The following is a 17,014-nucleotide window of genomic DNA, read 5'->3' as shown; positions in this document are numbered from 1 at the left end:
AGCTCAAAGCTTCTCTGGATAAACAGGATCAAAAATAAGTTACAAGTTCTCTGAAAAAAAACCCCAAACATAACAAGGCAAAACAGAGACACTAAGATCAGGAAGACGATTTTCAGAGGCCTAAGTGGTGCTGAAATAAATAAGTCTTGCTGAAGGTATTGAATGCCTTCCTGGTCTTTGTACTTTCAGAAATCTTTATCTATAATAATCTGGCCTCAGAGCATCAGTCAATTAGCAACAAATTATTTTTATTTTCCACAGAACAAAATATTGAACTGATTTGTAGAAATTTGTCAAATTTTACCATAAGGTGATTTTTATGGGAGGAGATCTGAACTATTTCAGTGAACCTTCATTTCACTCTGCCTGCAGAAATGTTTTTGTTGCACCTTTCATCAAAAGAATGAATTGAAAATGCAGCTAGCTATTTTATTCCAGTAAGGAAAGAAACATAAGCTAATGCAGTACTTTGAAATATTTCTATGAACCAGGCTTAAAGTGATTTTTTTCATTTCTTGTAACAACGTGCACATACATTGTCTAATTCTTGGTGAATGCAGCCTTACCAAAGTGAAAGCAACAGGTTCATACTGGTGTGCCAAGGAAGAGCCGTACAACATCACAAGGAAGATGAAATCCGCCTGCCTGAAGCCAGGTACTGTCACATGCAATCTTGCAATGATTGAATTAATTTTAATTTCCCAAAGTAAATATAAAAGCGAAACATAAGAAAACCTTAGTTCTCATATTGAGACTGCCCTCAAATGCCAAATTTCTGCCCACAGCATGGTTTTATGAAGGCTGTAGTAAGTCTAGAAAACAGGTTTCATGAAAATGCTGCCAGAAAAAGATCCTGCACATAATAATGCAAACGTGTTTTTTACTGCTATACAAAACTTCTTTGTATAGCACTGAAAGCTACCTCAGTAAGCTGTGAGATGACGCTTTCATCATGATGTTCTTATGAACACAGAGAAGCCATAGCTGCTGTGCATGTGGTTTGGTAGAAATGGCAGTAATTCGGCTGCCTCAACCCATTGAAATTCTGTGGCTTCCCAAAGTGCAGTTTTTCTCTAATTGCCAGTGAATGAGTTCAAAAAGAAGCCAAAGACATTCCCCCCAAAAATGCTGAACTGTAGCACATCTGGGAATGTATATGAATACATACTGTATATGAATTCTGTCATGTTCTGGATCCATGATCCTTAAAACTGAGATGTTGTCTTCAGCCTTATATGCGCATATAAATATATATGTGTATGTATAAACACTAGTGGTGGTAGTAGACAGCCATCAACCATTCATATCTAAAATCTGAGTTATCATTCTGACAATGAATGAACTGTTTCTTCCTCTTCATCATCCTTCCAAACATCAGTGTCCCATCTGACACCATCTATCAAAAATGTGTTGCACTTTTTTCACTTCAGACAGTTCTCTAAAAAGCTAGCTGAAAGCAATTCTTGCCTCTTCGTTTGGTTGTATAAGCAACCGCAGCAATTATATAACCGCTGAAAACCCAACCTCCTTTCAGGACGAAATATACACAAAATAATTGAAAGAAACAAAAGGAGATCCAGAATACATTATTTTTCCCAAGCAGATAACCCAAAGCACCATACAAACGAAAGTTAAGCAAAAGCTCTGCTTCAATCTGAAGAAAATAAAGTCACTGCGTATCATGGTCTGGCTGCATTTAGACAAGAAAACCTCTCCCACCAAGTCCAAACTCCGCAATCCTTGCATAAATCAATGACATCATCTTCTGTGACTCACTGCCTACAATATTTATATTCAGCAGGCTGTCTTCCTCGTGGGAAAGTGTCTGTACTGCTGAGACCCATAACTCATTCTGATCCTTGTACAGGAGGTAAAGAGGAAGTTCTCTCACCTTGCATTAATTTCATACACTTTGCACCATATCCCAGTAAGATTTCTTTTCTTAATTGCGTAACAGTGTTGGACATTTCTTTGTCTCCTGAGAAGCTTCATCTTGTGCTGTCTAGGCAACAGCATAGGGAAGAACGTATGTGAGTGTGCTTGTGTTCCTGTGTATGACATGAATAATCTTGGTAGACTGTTTTAACATGATACACTCAGATAACACGAAGGCTGACAGATAAGCATTTACTAAACATGAGATAGCAGTGGTGCATGCAATATTCATTTTGCTTCAGTCTGTGAAAGAGTGATGATGCAGTCTTTCATTACATACTCTTTCTCAAATACTCTCTTACACATTTTTGTTGTTTTCCCATTATCTGAGCTGATCACCCCAAGTTCCTTTTATAACCAATAAAAAGAAACAGACATGTCTATGGTGCAATTCATCTCACCTGAAAATAGACATCTAAAATATGACAGCTGAATCACACTTCAGAAGTACCCTTCGGTCATTTACACCTGTAAAAAATACAGTGACTTGCCTTGATTTTGCTCACAGACAATTTCCCTGCATCAATGGCAAGATAAAGGACAATCCAACTCATCCATTTCCTTCCCTCTTTAAACTTCAAGGCTGTAATGTGTGTTATCTCTAAAATATTTCTGGTACATGAAAAAAACCCTCCAAACTGGCAGATAAAATTGTAAGCTATTTTCCTTATTTCTGTAAATCATTGAATGCATCTCATCATTGTTATGAAAGGCTCCGTTTTCTGAATTTGTGTCCATTCTTGTTTTCCTCTTTGGGCTGTTAAACTTCAGCAGCACAAGGAATACTATATGCTTCTCTCCCCCTTTGCGCTCTTCTTCTTGATTAAAAATTTCCATTGTCACTTCACTGTTGAAGAACTCTGGCAACAGACTTTAGGTTACCTGATTTAAAAGCAGACATAGCTTCATATTGTGGCCTAGTGGTTTAAGTAAACTATTCTACATCAAAACCTGCCATTTTTTAAAGTTTGTTGATGAAACATCTTTTGCCTTCTCCCTCTGACTCAACCTGCATTTTTGCTGTAACCTAGCTCATCAATAGGACTATTGGATATAAAATATGCCATATAAGGAACAACTATAACCAGATTTAATAACGATTTATATTACTGCAACTTTGTAAATCTCAAATAATTTTAGTCAAGGCATAATGATTCCAGATTTACACCAGAAGAACCAAATTCAACATATAGCTCAGAATTCCATCCAGAGTAATACTGGTTCAAAGTGAAGCTTCTGTGTGCACGTGTTAGTGGAGTGTGGAAAGTGCAAGAAAATGGTGTCTTTCTGAAATGGAAACACCGGGCAATCTTATAATTATATTATTAAAAGCTGGGAAAGCAAGTTGTGGCTCCCACACCCAACACAAAATTATAAACCCAAAAATATGATGTTCATCTGACCCTTTAAATGCTATCTCAGTTATTTTCTGTCTATGGTATTTATAGAGTGTCTGTCACTGCATACAGGCACCAGCTGCATAACCACCGCTATTTGGATATGATCAAGTTAAACCCATAGGACTAAGTATAGCAACCATTAATTGCGATGATCATTCCCACTGCCCACAACAATGTGATGCTCACAGTAATACCCACACACCTACAGAAAATAAATCCTGATCTTCAAAAGAACAACCAGTGCTGTCTTTTTGCAAGTGGATAGGTCTTAAACACCAAGATCCCAGATCTCAGGCACTTTTAGGCACAGGCAATACAAGTAATGTGTTGAATCCAGCACAGAGCATTTCTAGACAAGCACAGGTATGGCTCACAGTAGCTTAGGGTTTGTTCATACAGCCTCTTCTAGCTTCAGTTGCCCCGGTAAAGGGAATACCATTCCCAGCCTGCCCAAGAAGCGTGTCACTGCCCTACCTACTGGTCAGATCTGCCAGCTGTGCTGCTCATGAAACTGGCCCCCATCTATTTCATTCAAAGCCTAGCATGTAGAAACACACTGCCATTTCAGAAAAAAAAATAGGGAGTTAAAAAATTGAGGTGTTTTATATTATGGATCCTTGCATGTGACTACACTTCCTCAGCAGGTGTCCTCTATTCACAGGTTTCCTCAAAACAAGACTGTCAGGGCGTGCTTGGCCGGGTGCCATACACGTGAGGTAGCACTTCTGTCTTACCTGGCATGACAGGGCGAAACAACAGCGAAGCAGCATTGCTCTATCTGTCCTCCTTTCCACAGGAAAAGATGGAGCATTCATTTCAGAGCAGAACTTCACAGCATTCCCGAAGACCTACAGGCACTACTCTTGGACACGTCAGCTACTGGTGAAATCAGCATACTACCTGCTTGACCTAAAAGATATATCTTGTGCAAACTCCAAGAAAATAAACTAACCTAACTGGAATAAGGCATCCCCTTTTGTTTTCTTTGTGGAGGTTTGTATTTATATTTTGAGATATTACTAATGAAAATCGGGGCTAGCCTGAGGCAAGCCGCACAGAAGTGCTCCTTGTCTCTCATGAGTTTTGTCTGTTCACAGGGAGAGACAGAGAGGGCTGTTGGTCTTGTGCAAGTGTGCATTCAGAGAACAGGGCACTGCCTCTTCACACAGAGATGCTAAGCTCTCCATTAGCCTGGGCAGTGGTGTCCATTTCCCCATCACTAGAATAGGCTTGAAGGCACCTGAACTGAGCTCCTCTTGAATGAGTGAACAGTGAATTACTCAGTCCCTAGAGGCAGACATATACATTTGGTCAGCTGAATAACCACAGACTGCATTCAGTCCATCGACTAGATCTCCATTGTCTCTCACGGGAGCTTAGACATCTAACTTACATGTGGACACCAACATACAGACATCTGAACTCGAGTGTCTACAGTCTGGATCTGAATGGGGGTTGCGTGTCATTGCTTAGTTTGGCATGGGCATGCTAACACCGGTGCCCAGCGAAGCCTATCTGTAAGAAGGTTGACTAGATGTAGCCAGCTGGAAGTAGACATGCCCTTCCCATGCCCTTTCACCAAGCCCAGGTGAAAGACCCTGTCATCTGCAGGACAAATCCTCACAGGGCTTACCGTGGAATGGGAAATGATTCCTTCTTGCCCTCAGAGAGAGGCTACAGGCAGACCTGCCACCATCTGACATCTTGGTGTGACAGCAAGGTCTGCCAGAAGGCACTGGGATAGATGTCAGAGCTCTCTAAGCCACAGAGAAGCAGCAAACTCTCTTTACTCAGCGTGCCACAGGCTTTTGAATCAGTAACATCATCATACACAGGTGTTTCTGACTCCTCCCTGGGTTCTGAAAAATAGAGGATAATGACTTCAGGTAACACACAGGGAAAATCATCCAATCTAGTCCCCTCTGCAAATGATCCTACCAGTGACAGGACTGAACACAGGAGAACCAGAAAGCAGGGCCCAACACCCTTTAAACTTCTTGTTGTTATAAAAGCAATTTCCAAGGAACAGTAAAGAAATTGAATCAATCGCTGTCAAGAGGTCTCTGGAGCGGTGGGCTGAGGGGAGCCCAGGGGGCATGTAGGGGATCCTCTGTGCTTTCTCCAGGAGGAACGGTTCCTCAAACAGAAATGCAAGTGAGAAAAAGAAACTATGTGAGAAAATAAAATTTAGTCCTTTTGCCTTATCTCTTTATGTTGGTTTCTCCCAAGCATTTTCAACTCAGTGCAGAGGGCTCTTCTCCTCCCCTGCTGATAAAGAAGATCCATAGATGCTCCAGATAAGAAAACTAGGCAGGCAGCCACAAAAAATTGTTCCTCAGAACATGTGCATAGCCTAGGTCCCTCTGCATCTTTTGCACTTGAGCAACTTCCAGAGAATCCAGACAGGACCGTGGTCCTGGTGTGTCAAATGCTACAAAATCCTGTGTAAGGAAGAGTCTCTGACCCAGTGGGAGCAGGGAAAGTCTGAGAAGGAAAGAAAGATGGCATGAGTTTAGAGGATTGGTTAACCCCAAGGTTTCAAAAGCAAGTTTTGGATACCCTGTTTGAAATAATTCAAAGTACCTGATCACCAAGTATTTTAAGCTGAACACCTAAAATCACTAGAAGTTTTGGAAAACCTTGACCTGTACCACTGTGTTCTGATAAACAATATTTCCCTCTACACAAGAAACATTCCGGATTGAATGATCATCTCTCTAGTGCCCTTCCCTACACTAAATGTCACTCTTACCTACCTAGTGAAACTCCTGATAGAGGCAAGTCCTGTCACGATTGCTTTCTAGATCTGAGATACCAATGGCATAAAGCAGCTACTAGTAAATTCAAGTATCTTCCCAGTGTGGCTACTGAGGTTGATCTAATTTGCAGTGTTTTCTGATGGCCCTGTAAGCATCATCAAAGCAGCATAAAAACTGCAGAAGAAGGGACAGAGGTATGTATGTCCAGGATACCTACAGCGTGTTTAAGTATATGACTCCTTTCCATTTACCATCAAGAGCCCTGGGTTTGAGCAGCTGTGGGTAGCAGGCAGGCTGAATGGCACATTGCTCTAAGATACCATACACGTTGCAAAGAAAAGTTTCACAATTCATTTCACCCACGTGCGGATCGCTAGTAGTTATGCATGTAGTCAGAGCTAATTGCCTGGCGTCCTTTTAAAGGCTGTGAGAGAAAGGTATTTTCAGAAGGTGATTCATCCTACCCATCCTACCCCTGAGATGAATAGTCTGCGTGAATGGCTGTCAGCCTCTGGTGACTGCACAGGGAGCTAAGGCATAGCTTATACTAGATGTATAAGGTAAGAGTCATCCCAGTCAGAGTTATACAGGTTGACTATGAGCCCATGTACCCTGTCCAGAAGAGTTCACACCTATGCATTTCTTTATATCTAATAGAAAATGCTTACATCAGCCAGCCCTCCTTCTCGGCATCCTCCTGTATTTTGACTACATCTATCACTGAACTTTTTTTCCTGCTCTCGTGCCATGAATGCAGTAAGGTGCTATGGGAGAAATATAGATATAGGGGGGGGGGGGGCGGGGGGGCGGTAAGGACGAATAAAGTGTATTGTGTGCAAATCTATTTCAGAGGCTGAGAGCAGAAAATCAGAGCACAGGCAGAACAGGCTGAGTGTTTCTGGCGAGCTTGCAGCAGGCACAACACAAGTAAACATCTGAAAGACAAAACTACCATCGGCTCAGCGTAGAAAGCAAGCTGCCAGATCCAGAAAAAAATGAGTGTGAGGCCCAACCTAAGCATGTGTGTGCATGCTGAAAAGAGCCAGAAAATCTCTACAAATGTCACCATCCACTCTGGTTTGATATACAGGCCCCAGAGGCCAAGAACTTGACTCTCGGATCTTTTTTGTGCAAACTGTGACATCTCAGGCTCACATCAAGAGGTTTCTATATGTTTTGGCTCAATATCTGCTCCCAGTTATGTTGGTGGAAGGAACTTCAGATTCACACCGACCTAACAAAGTTTATTTTGCCATCTGTCTGTGTTTAGTCTTCATATTAATAATTAAGGCAAGCAATGCTTATTGGGATGGAAATTCTTTCTGAGGAAGAGAGCTGTGTGCCACACAAACCACCTAGCAGCAGCTGAAGCTGTTGTTTCAAAAATTACCAGAGAGAAAGCTCACTACCCATTTTTCCTTAAGTATCGGCATTTCTAGGATGTCCATTGCCATAGGGCTGTTATTTAACATTTCTGCTGAACAAGAGCATGCCCCAAAAGTAACGGGCTTGGTTAATAACATGCTATGAAATTTGTGAGGGTTTTTTGAGCTATAAATGTACTTTCTGCGGTCTGTTAATGAAATCATCCTTCCTGTCAATGAAGCGGGGCCACAGAGAGGCAAGCTGCATGCGTTTCCCCTGATGGAGTCTTTCCCAGCCCACGCCACAGTGCAGGGTTATTTGCACAGAGGCCCCTTCACTGGCTCAGGAAATCCTTCCCGTCAAGACCACCTCCCTTGAAAGGATCATCGGCATTTAGCGTGGCCTTGGCTACCCAAGAGAAGGGTGGTGGGTCACCACCGAGCCAAGTGGGTCTCTGTCAGCCATTTGCCCCTTTCTAACACAGGTTGTCCAAATGAACAAGGCTCTTTTACTATATGCAACACATGGAATCCCAGAGGGGCAGGGTGAACCTGGCAATAGGAAAAAGCATTATTCATCCCATGGAGAAACGCATCTGTTACCACCGATGTGGGATGTCTTTGCCTCTTCTGAATTGTTTCCCGACTTACACTGAGCACAAGCCACTCAACTTCTATGGGGATATGACTCAGCGCTGAATTTTGGCACCAGCTGCTCAGAATTAATTGCGAAGTGCAGAGCTGTGGGGGCCCCAATTCTGTTGATAATCCTCCTCACCACGTAATCAGATTTTAACCCCCTTTGGCCACATTACAAAAGTCCCCATCCAGGACCAGTACTTCTCTTCTGGAGGATAAACTACTCACTTGAGTTTTTTCCCAGCTCTTTTAACTGAAGTTCTTTATAATAAGACATTTCAGACAGGAATTGATAAATCCATACTAAAGGGAGGGAAAACATTAACATATTATACCTCGTGGAATAAAAGGAGAAAAACAGAGCTCTTGAAAAGCTAGTTAAAATGCAATGGCAAGCCTCTAAAGAAAACAACAATGGCCCTCATTTTTGTGTATATTTGGTTTTTTTAATAGCTCTGCTCATTTTGACCCCCAGTCCTAAATTCTTCACATCAGTAATTCAAGTTTCCATAAAGAAAACATAGTAAATTTTGAAGCAAGTATGTAATTAAAGACAGTTACAAGAAAATCATCTCTGAGTAATTTTAATCCTTTTAGAACCAATATGGCTGAACTATTGACAGAATAAAGAGGGGAAATTAATGGATCTTAGATTGGGCTTGAGTGAAAGGTAACTTTTGTTTGGGAAAACCACATAGCAATTGGCGTTTGAATCTAGCTCAGAAAGCTTGCTGTTCCATTTTTTTTAAATGTTCTCTCATCACATTATTTTCCTCTCAAACAGTGATACTGAAAGCCCCTTGCCATGGTTTGCCTGTCTGCTTGCAGCTTCTGCCAGGCAGGTGCTCTCCACTCCTTGTAGCAACCAAGTTGCTCCTGCTTGTTGCTGCTCTGGCACACCAACTGTGAGTTTTTCTTCTTAATTTCTTTTTTTATAGTATATCAGTTTTGAATGTCTAGAGCCCATGGTACATAGGACTGAGAGATCCACAGAGAAATATAAACCCCAGTATCTGCCCTTCTACCTATCCTTTCCTAAGACAGCAGGGCATACTGCTCTGAAAAAAACAAAGAGGAAAGTACTTTTGTTGGGCTGAGTCTGAACTGAGTGGTTCAAGGTGAAAATGTGAAGTTGCTCACATGGGGGGTGGGGGGGTGGGGGGGGGGTGGCAGGGGTGGCGTGGTTATTTCTAATAAAGCAGCCTCAGTTTTGAAATCTATAGATTCTGCAAGTAGGCTGCTCACTTCTCTGAGTGCTGCTGTCAAACCAGCTCAGCCGCTATCCACCTGTATGTGGCTCAGGGCATGTCCAACCAGCCAAGTGCAGTCCATTGCCTGCCCACCCCTCAGCTGGCCAGGTACCCTCCAGGAGTTGCATACCAACTGCATCTGGCAAGTCCTGATGACCTTTGTCACCATAAAGCATTGTACTGTCTGAGAAGTAGAAAGACCAAACACTGTGTTTAGAATGGCAAGACTTGCACTGAATCTTCATCCTGAGACCTCTGCTAGGTTATTTCATTTCCTCCTGTCTTCTCTTTCCCTTCAGCCCCCTAAAGTCAACAGACAAGCTCCAGATCTACCATAGTGAAGGAGATTAGACTCTGATCTCTCATATCTCACTTCAGGGTAGAACAAGTCTGAAATCTTCTAAGGAACGGGACGTGTGGTGGAATGTTGCCATAACAGCTTGTCTGCAGAAAATGCCACATTGTCATGGGCAAGTGTCCCCTGGCAGAGGGGTACTTTCTCAAGAGCCCTCGGACATATTTGTGTGAATATAACAGCAGCAGCATTTCTCAAATTCACACAGCATTCATAGAAAATCTGGGTTTGTGACTTCCAGAAACATTATCAACAAATCCTTAGAGCCCAAGTTGCATGGAAGCATCAGTAACAACCAACAGCCCTGCAGGAAGAGAGTGGCAAGGGCTGCAGGAACCTGACAGAGGTGTGGGACAATTCTATCTTTCAGAATTATGCCACTCGAGGGCTTGAAGTTAGTGGGCTTAGAGGCAGACCGACTGGGCTAATTCTGGACGTCTTGTGAGCCTGATTTAATTCCCAGAAGTGGAGCTGTGTCTGCTCAAGCTTGGCTCCAGACCAGCTTTTCTGAAAGCAGTCAGGCACCAGTGCAATTGTCAGAGTCACTTAACTCCCACTGATGCTAGTTACGTGCCTTTTGAAAATCCCACTAAGGGCAACTGCAAATCTGGCCCCGAGTATACTTGCTTCAGTTTATTCAGCTGTAATTACAGGTCAGCTCTGCTCACACTGGAGTTCTTCCACTGAACTGCTCACTTTCCTGGCACAGCAAAGACCTGTATCGTTGGGGTGAGGAGGGGGGCAAAAATTAATTCTGCGTATTGGAAACTGAAAAGTGAAGCTATTGAAGGGGAAGAATGTGATGAATCAGTTCTCTATAGTGAAGTGATACTAAAGCTAGCTCTGAATTAGGAACAGCACAGTGTGTTCTATTGTTGATTAATCCCCTTCTCCCTTTGCTGTTCCCCATACAATTATCTGGAGATGACGGTACTGTGTTTGTCAGTTAGAAAGGACACAGTGTCGTACATCAAACCACAAGCAAGCCTAGACTAGGAGCCTGCCTGTGAGCAGTCCCAGCGCTGATGTTATACCTGGGCCTTATTAATGCAGGGAACCTCATTAATCTGAACACGTTGGGACCATGGAGCCGTCTGAATTAATGAAAGCTCCTGTTACTGATGTGTAGTCATAACCAGTGCAAAGACATATTCTTTTTTTTTTTTCTGTAAATGAGTATTTTGGCATAAAAAAAGCAAAAAAAAAAAAAAAAACCTCAATAAGTTTAGCATGCATGCACTAAATATAAACACACCTCTGGAAGACACAGCAGCAGCTGATGCAGGAGCATGTTAGCTTTTGACTAACTGAACTGCTTGGATTAGAAAATTTTGGAATAGCAGCATTACAGGACCCCAAGAAGCTGAAAACCTCATATATTAATTCTCCTGGGCCTTGGAAGGAACTTCAGAATCAGGTCAGAAACACTTAGCTCAGGCCTACTTAAGATTGAACTTCTGAATCTTCAGATCCTCTGCTTATTATTTTTAATCCATCTTTGTGTTTTCTGTGCCTAAGAGTGCATTGTTTCTGGCAATGACATTATTTTGTCCATTTGTTTCCAGATGCAGCCAGAGGCAAGTGGTCAGCATCTCAGATGTGATTTACTGAGGTCTCAGTGTCTCCTATGATGTCATGGTTATTTATTTCCTAAGGAAATAATTTCCTTGGAAGAACAAACTCATTTAAAGAACTCATGTTAATTAGAAACTGCCAAAGGAACGCTTATAAATTAAGGAGCCTAGAAGTGAGTAACAGATACACACACTGACCGTCTGTTGATGAAGCAGAACAAAACACTTCCCTTTCCCTCTCATCCCCAGTTCTCTTGCTGATCAGAGAAATAGGAGGGCTGTAGAATAGCTAGGAATGAACTGCCACCGTGTGGCCAAGGGACAGTTTTAGCTACCTTTCTAGAAATCTCCTTCAAGAGCTGTTGCCCTGAGATAAGTGACAGTCCCCAGCACTTACTACTGAAAACTTCCTGCTTGATCACACCTTTCACTTCGGCAGCACCTGCAGTGCTGCCCCAGCAGTGGCCATAGTCTTCTTGAAGGGTGAGGTCTTGCTCCCTTCTCAGTCTCACTTTAATACAGGGTGGATCACATCGCTTTTAATTCCATAAAATCTTTTTATATTTTCTCTAATAGGTCACCTCATCCTCTGACAAGGGTTGGGGTGTCATAATCACTGAGCCACTCAGGTGATGATGCCTTAAACAAGATGGATAATTTTTTAATACGACAAGCCTGTTAGTAGAAAACTCCATCATGCACTAAATTACTGCCAATCAAGTTACAGACTCTACCCTCTGCTTGTCAGCCTGGTCCGAAGCAGCTGAGCTCATATGTTGTGATTTGCCCTCACAATTCTTTCAAACAACTTATTTTCTAGCCATTAAACTCAAGATAAGTCAAGAGCCATTCCACTGACTTGATGCAGCTTGATTCCACTTTACCACAGCCATAACTCAGAGCTACAGGCTCAAAAGGTGGCAAAAGCCACCTAAACACAGCCTGATGTAACTACCCAGCTTCATGCTGCTTTCATCTCCTTGTGGACCTGCTCCACCACAGAAACATAACAGGCATTCTCCTGAATTTGCCCAAGCAGAACTACAGACTGGCCCTACAGCTGTGAAAATTTTGAAGACATCCACTAGGTGCTAACCTAACATTTTTTATACACCCCAGTCAATCTGGAGCAGCAGATAACTATATATCTTTGCTGTGCACTACCTTGGAGGACTTCCTGCATTACTTAACGCGGTGCTGACACCTTCTGCCTTCGTTGTAACTTTACAGCACTGAAAGATTCAAACCAGAGCACACATCTTGTCCAGCTGCCAACTTTCCATTAGCTGCCTATATTTCTTCTGTTTCTGCCAAAGACACTTACAATTTCAGCTCGCTTACATGCATCATGGTTACGCTGAGTTGCTCAATACAAAAGGACAAAATTATTTTGAATCACCTAGGACATGATTTCTTCAGCAGACTTCATCTCTCTTCAGTTACTGGATTCTTGCACACAATGTCTTTAGTTTCTCACAGACAGCTGTGGATGTGGTGTCACAGAAATTCATAGCCAGAGCCCCTCAAGTGCTAGTGCTCAGCAATGACACTAGCTAGCAGAACCTGAAACGCTCCAGTACTTCAGCTGACCTGGATTTAAAACAACAGAATAAAAGAAACTTTCCTAAAGATTTTGCCTATTACTCCAATGCACTCTGGAAAAGAGCTTTTGGGGATTCATGCTGCAGGAAACACTCGCACACAGCGGCCTTGATCGATAGAGCTTCTAGTTGATGCGTTTCATTCTTAGGGCCTAGGGGTATGACTGAAACAGCTCACTAATAATCTCTGCAAGGGATCTAGGTCATACAGCACTCTGCCGGTCATGAATAATTCTCCTGTACAATTTGCATTGTCAGAGCTCCTACAGTAGGTGCTTAATTTCAAGCTTGCAATGTCTGAGAATAACTACATGTTGCAGCAAATTCATTTAGAGGGCCTAGCCAAGGCAGAGAGAGTTCCTTTGGTGTCTGTGCAGAGTTCTGCCTGCAAAGCCCTTGGGAGAACAATTCAGAGTAGCCAAGGAGCACCTTTGCAGGGCAACCAGCAGCTCCTGGAAACTGCATGGAAATCTGCCCGAGGCGAGTCAGTGAGGCAGGAGCACAGTTCTGTCTTGGGCCAACACAGAGGGTGCTGCCATCCACAGCAAACCCTTCTCTGAGGAGACAGATAACACAGGGGATGGAAATGCTTCCCTTTCCTCCCTCCTGTTCCTATTCTGCTCAACGGCCCTGTTCCAGCACAGGTAGCACAAAACCCAGCTTCTGGGCTTGCACCTTCAGCTCCCACCTCCCCAGAGAGTGTGCTAAGATGCAAGGGCCACTCTCCATAGCTCTGTTGGAGCTGAATCATGTCCAGTGAGGAGCATACAAGGGCTAATATGCTAGAAGGAGAAGATGCCTGCGTTTATGGGATAGGAGATAGAAAACATTCTCAGAGAAAAACTGCTTTATTTTACTCAATTAAAATTTCCTAAGACGATAACAGGCTTGAAGTGAGTAGAAAAGGAAAACAAAAATCACAGAACCCAAACCAAATTTATAAATCTTATTTTCCCTCTCTCTCTCTCTCTCTTATACATAAAAGCAAACATGTGTTTCACACTGGAGTTTCTGTGCTAGACAGTAAGGGGACCCTTATCCTCTGTCACGGCCAGATGACCAGAGATACCTCTGTTTTACAAGGACAGACATGAAGCCACAGAGAAGGTCAAACCTCCTGAAGCAGTCTGATTGTGCACATCACAGTGCATCCTTAAAACTATAGCAAAAAGATCATCTACTCCAATGCGTAAAACCTTGGCACTACAAACATGAAGCACAACCCAGGGCAGAACGTGGTTGGAATCCTTTTCTTCTTCTTCTTCCAGCAGTATTTTAACTATGCACATGCCTAATTCAGTTACAGTAACTGAAAAAGACGGTGAGGTTTTCTGTCAGCATCCACCCATGCTGCAGGTACTCATAGCAAAAATGTGACCACACAGTAAAAATGTTCCTCAGCAGCTTCAGTATGAGATTCTGCTTGGAGAGGGGTTTCAGGGTGACACAGCTGCCAAAACCATGCAGTTTGGACCACTGTCCTCCTTCTCTCATACATACACAGAGCTGCAGCCTTGAGGCATGCCAGCAGTTAGGGGTGTGTTTGAGGCACACTGTGCTCTGGCTATCTGACCTGGCTGAGAGGCCTTCAACCATCATGTCAAAGGCAGAACAGTTTTAAAGACAGTTATGATGTCCAGTTCAGGACAGCCAGGACAGGACTGGGGAGGTACAGAGGCAGCAACACTATAGAGAATGCAGGCTAATTGTGAGAAGCACCAACAATAGGGAAACAAAACCTAGACCTTAATTTAAACTGTTCATGAATATGTATCAATGATGTTGGTTAAACTGGTCATCTTCAAGAGGATACAAACTAGACGAAAAGCAGCAAAAGCACCTCCAGAATTAAAGTGCTAGAGAAACAAGTCCTCCCTCCCCTTCATGAACACGACTAGGAAAAGAAACAAAATGCTTTAATCAAACAGGAGATGCCAGCTCTGAATGGAGGAGCGTAAGTTTCTTTGGCACTCTCCTGTGTCATGACAGAAAGTGTCCTAGATCAGCAAGATCTGAGAGAGGTTCTTCCACCTCATAGCAGAAATGCTGTTTGAATAACTCAGTCCCAAAGACTAGGAACACAAATCAGCAAGAGTTGCCACTTGCCAGATGTTCTGTGTGGTGAGCACAAGATTTATGAAGGTTATGATATATTGATGGTCATTGCCTTAGGAAATTCATCCAAGCCTGTGGACACAAAAAGTACTGAACATAGAAACAAGAAATCACCAGTGAATCATCAGCTGGACATACCACTGCTGCCATGATCCATCTGTCATAGTGAACCACTGATTGAACACCAGGTGAAAAAAATTGAGTAACTGAAGGCTTGATCCCAAACACATTAGCAAATTCTTAAGACAAAGCATTAGCCGAGGGCTGTGGCTCAGACTGATGTCTGTGATATAAATGGTATTGCTCTATCTGAAGGGCCACAGGCCAGCATTTCTACAGGGTGCTGTCTCCTTGTTACTTTCTATACATTTTTACATTGCTCTACATCAGTAAAACAGGCAGAGTATGGATCTTAACAATTCCAGGTATCACATGGAAGACATATCACCTTTAAGATGAAAGAGTCTGAAGAACAATTCTAGACTGCATTCTTCCTAATACATAGTCTTTAACGATGAAGTAGCAGAATTCAAAATATTTGGTATAACCTAAAGCTGATACAGTGGATTTGTCTGTGAATTGCCTTCTGCCCTTGAGAAAAAAAACTTTTCTCCAATTTATTCACAAAGTGTTCTTCTGCAAGACATTAAGCTTTTCTAGTGTATACTGTGATGTCTAGGTTCGGCAACTGGGTGTTAAAATAGATGAAAACTAGCAGGTGGTGTAACCATATGAAAAAAGTTGTATATATACATCTTTGCATGCAGTGAATCCTTTGATGTTATATCCAAGGACAGAACCATTTCCAATAGCAAGCAGAGTACAAGATAGCTTGTTGCTTCAAAACACACTGGAGCAATTCCTCCAAACACAGATTTCTAATGCTGATTCCTTCACTGTGGCTTTTTCTGCTTGTACCACAGCCTGCTTGCACCTCGGTGCTGATATGTACTCTCAGATCACAGAGTCAATGATGGCACATACAAATTTTCACATGCAAAAAAAAAGGAGAAAATTCTGCTTCCCTGGTCTGGAGCTGGAAATACTGGTGCAAAAGCTCCAACATATTTGCTGAATTGCTTTGCAGTACTGGAATCAGAAGAAAAATTACTGCACCAGGCAATCTCTGAATCATTGTTTCAATACCAGCACTAGAAAAAAGGCTTGTCAAGCTGGAGTTGTCCCCAAGCTGAACGACAAAGCAGTATTGTTAGGCACAACGAACTCGATGAGTTAAACACTCACATGAGTTCAGTGTTGGAATAGCCATGGCTTAAAATATGTCCCAAACAAAGAACCTTCAGTGACTACACACGTCACTTCTAAAGTGTAAGAGATGGGTCAGAGGTTAAAAAAAAAAAGCAGGTCTTACATGCCCTATTTAATATATTCTGTCTTCAGCTGAAGAGGTAATATTATTTCAATATTCTTTCTTACGTGTTTTGGGCTTAAATTTTAAAGTGTTATATGCCCCTTCCACAGCTTTGGGCAAGTACATAGGATGTCTTTCCAACCTCTTCCTAGAGCCAGTGGTTCTCCGCTGGCTGTTCCTTTGCGATTGGTTTGTAGCCTTTGCTGTTTGGGCAGTATCCTGTGAGTATCTCCGGGGAGCACGAAGGATCCAGTTTGAATGTAAACTGTGTTCACTTGTGCTTGTAGCAACTGAAAGACAGAAGATAATCTGGCATTAACAGCTTGCCAGTGATATTTTTACATGCACAGCAAGAGAACAGGGTGCCTGCTGGGTCCTTCCTGGAGGTAATGTGGAGAAACCAACCTTCTTTCACTGCAGGATGTCACTTGGGCTGGGATTCATCTTATCTAGTATTTCAATGCCTGCAGTGTAAATACATATGTCACAGCTAGTCCTTTTATCCCTTTATACACATTTCTAGGGCACAGCTAATCTGACCTGTTTGAGATGTCCACCTTAGCCTAAGACAAAGGAAAGAAATGTCTGTTTCTCTCCACTGATTATATTTGATAGATGATGAGCTCAGATGGGTACATCTTCATTTAGTT

The 17,014-nt window shown here is 42.5% G+C and overlaps 1 protein-coding gene across 3 annotated transcripts in view; it reads right to left on the bottom strand.

The window, feature by feature from the left end:
* Positions 1-330: 330 nt before the first annotated feature.
* Positions 331-17,014, bottom strand: part of LOC308058773 (uncharacterized protein C13orf42) — a gene marked incomplete at its 5' end in the record, with an annotated part of 45,677 nt that continues 28,993 nt past the window's right edge. For all 3 annotated transcript variants that reach the window (XM_080375131.1, XM_080375130.1, XM_080375129.1), the window contains one exon: positions 331-16,654. In XM_080375131.1, coding sequence (XP_080231257.1) covers positions 16,413-16,654 — 242 coding nt within the window. In that variant the 3' untranslated portion in view covers positions 331-16,412. The remainder of the gene's footprint in view (positions 16,655-17,014) is intronic.

This window comes from Falco punctatus, assembly GCF_963210335.1.
Source record: "Falco punctatus genome assembly, chromosome: 2".
In the NCBI taxonomy this organism is placed as follows: domain Eukaryota; kingdom Metazoa; phylum Chordata; class Aves; order Falconiformes; family Falconidae; genus Falco; species Falco punctatus.
Note: the sequence above shows the minus strand (reverse complement) of the source record. Positions and strands in the feature narration are given on the sequence as shown.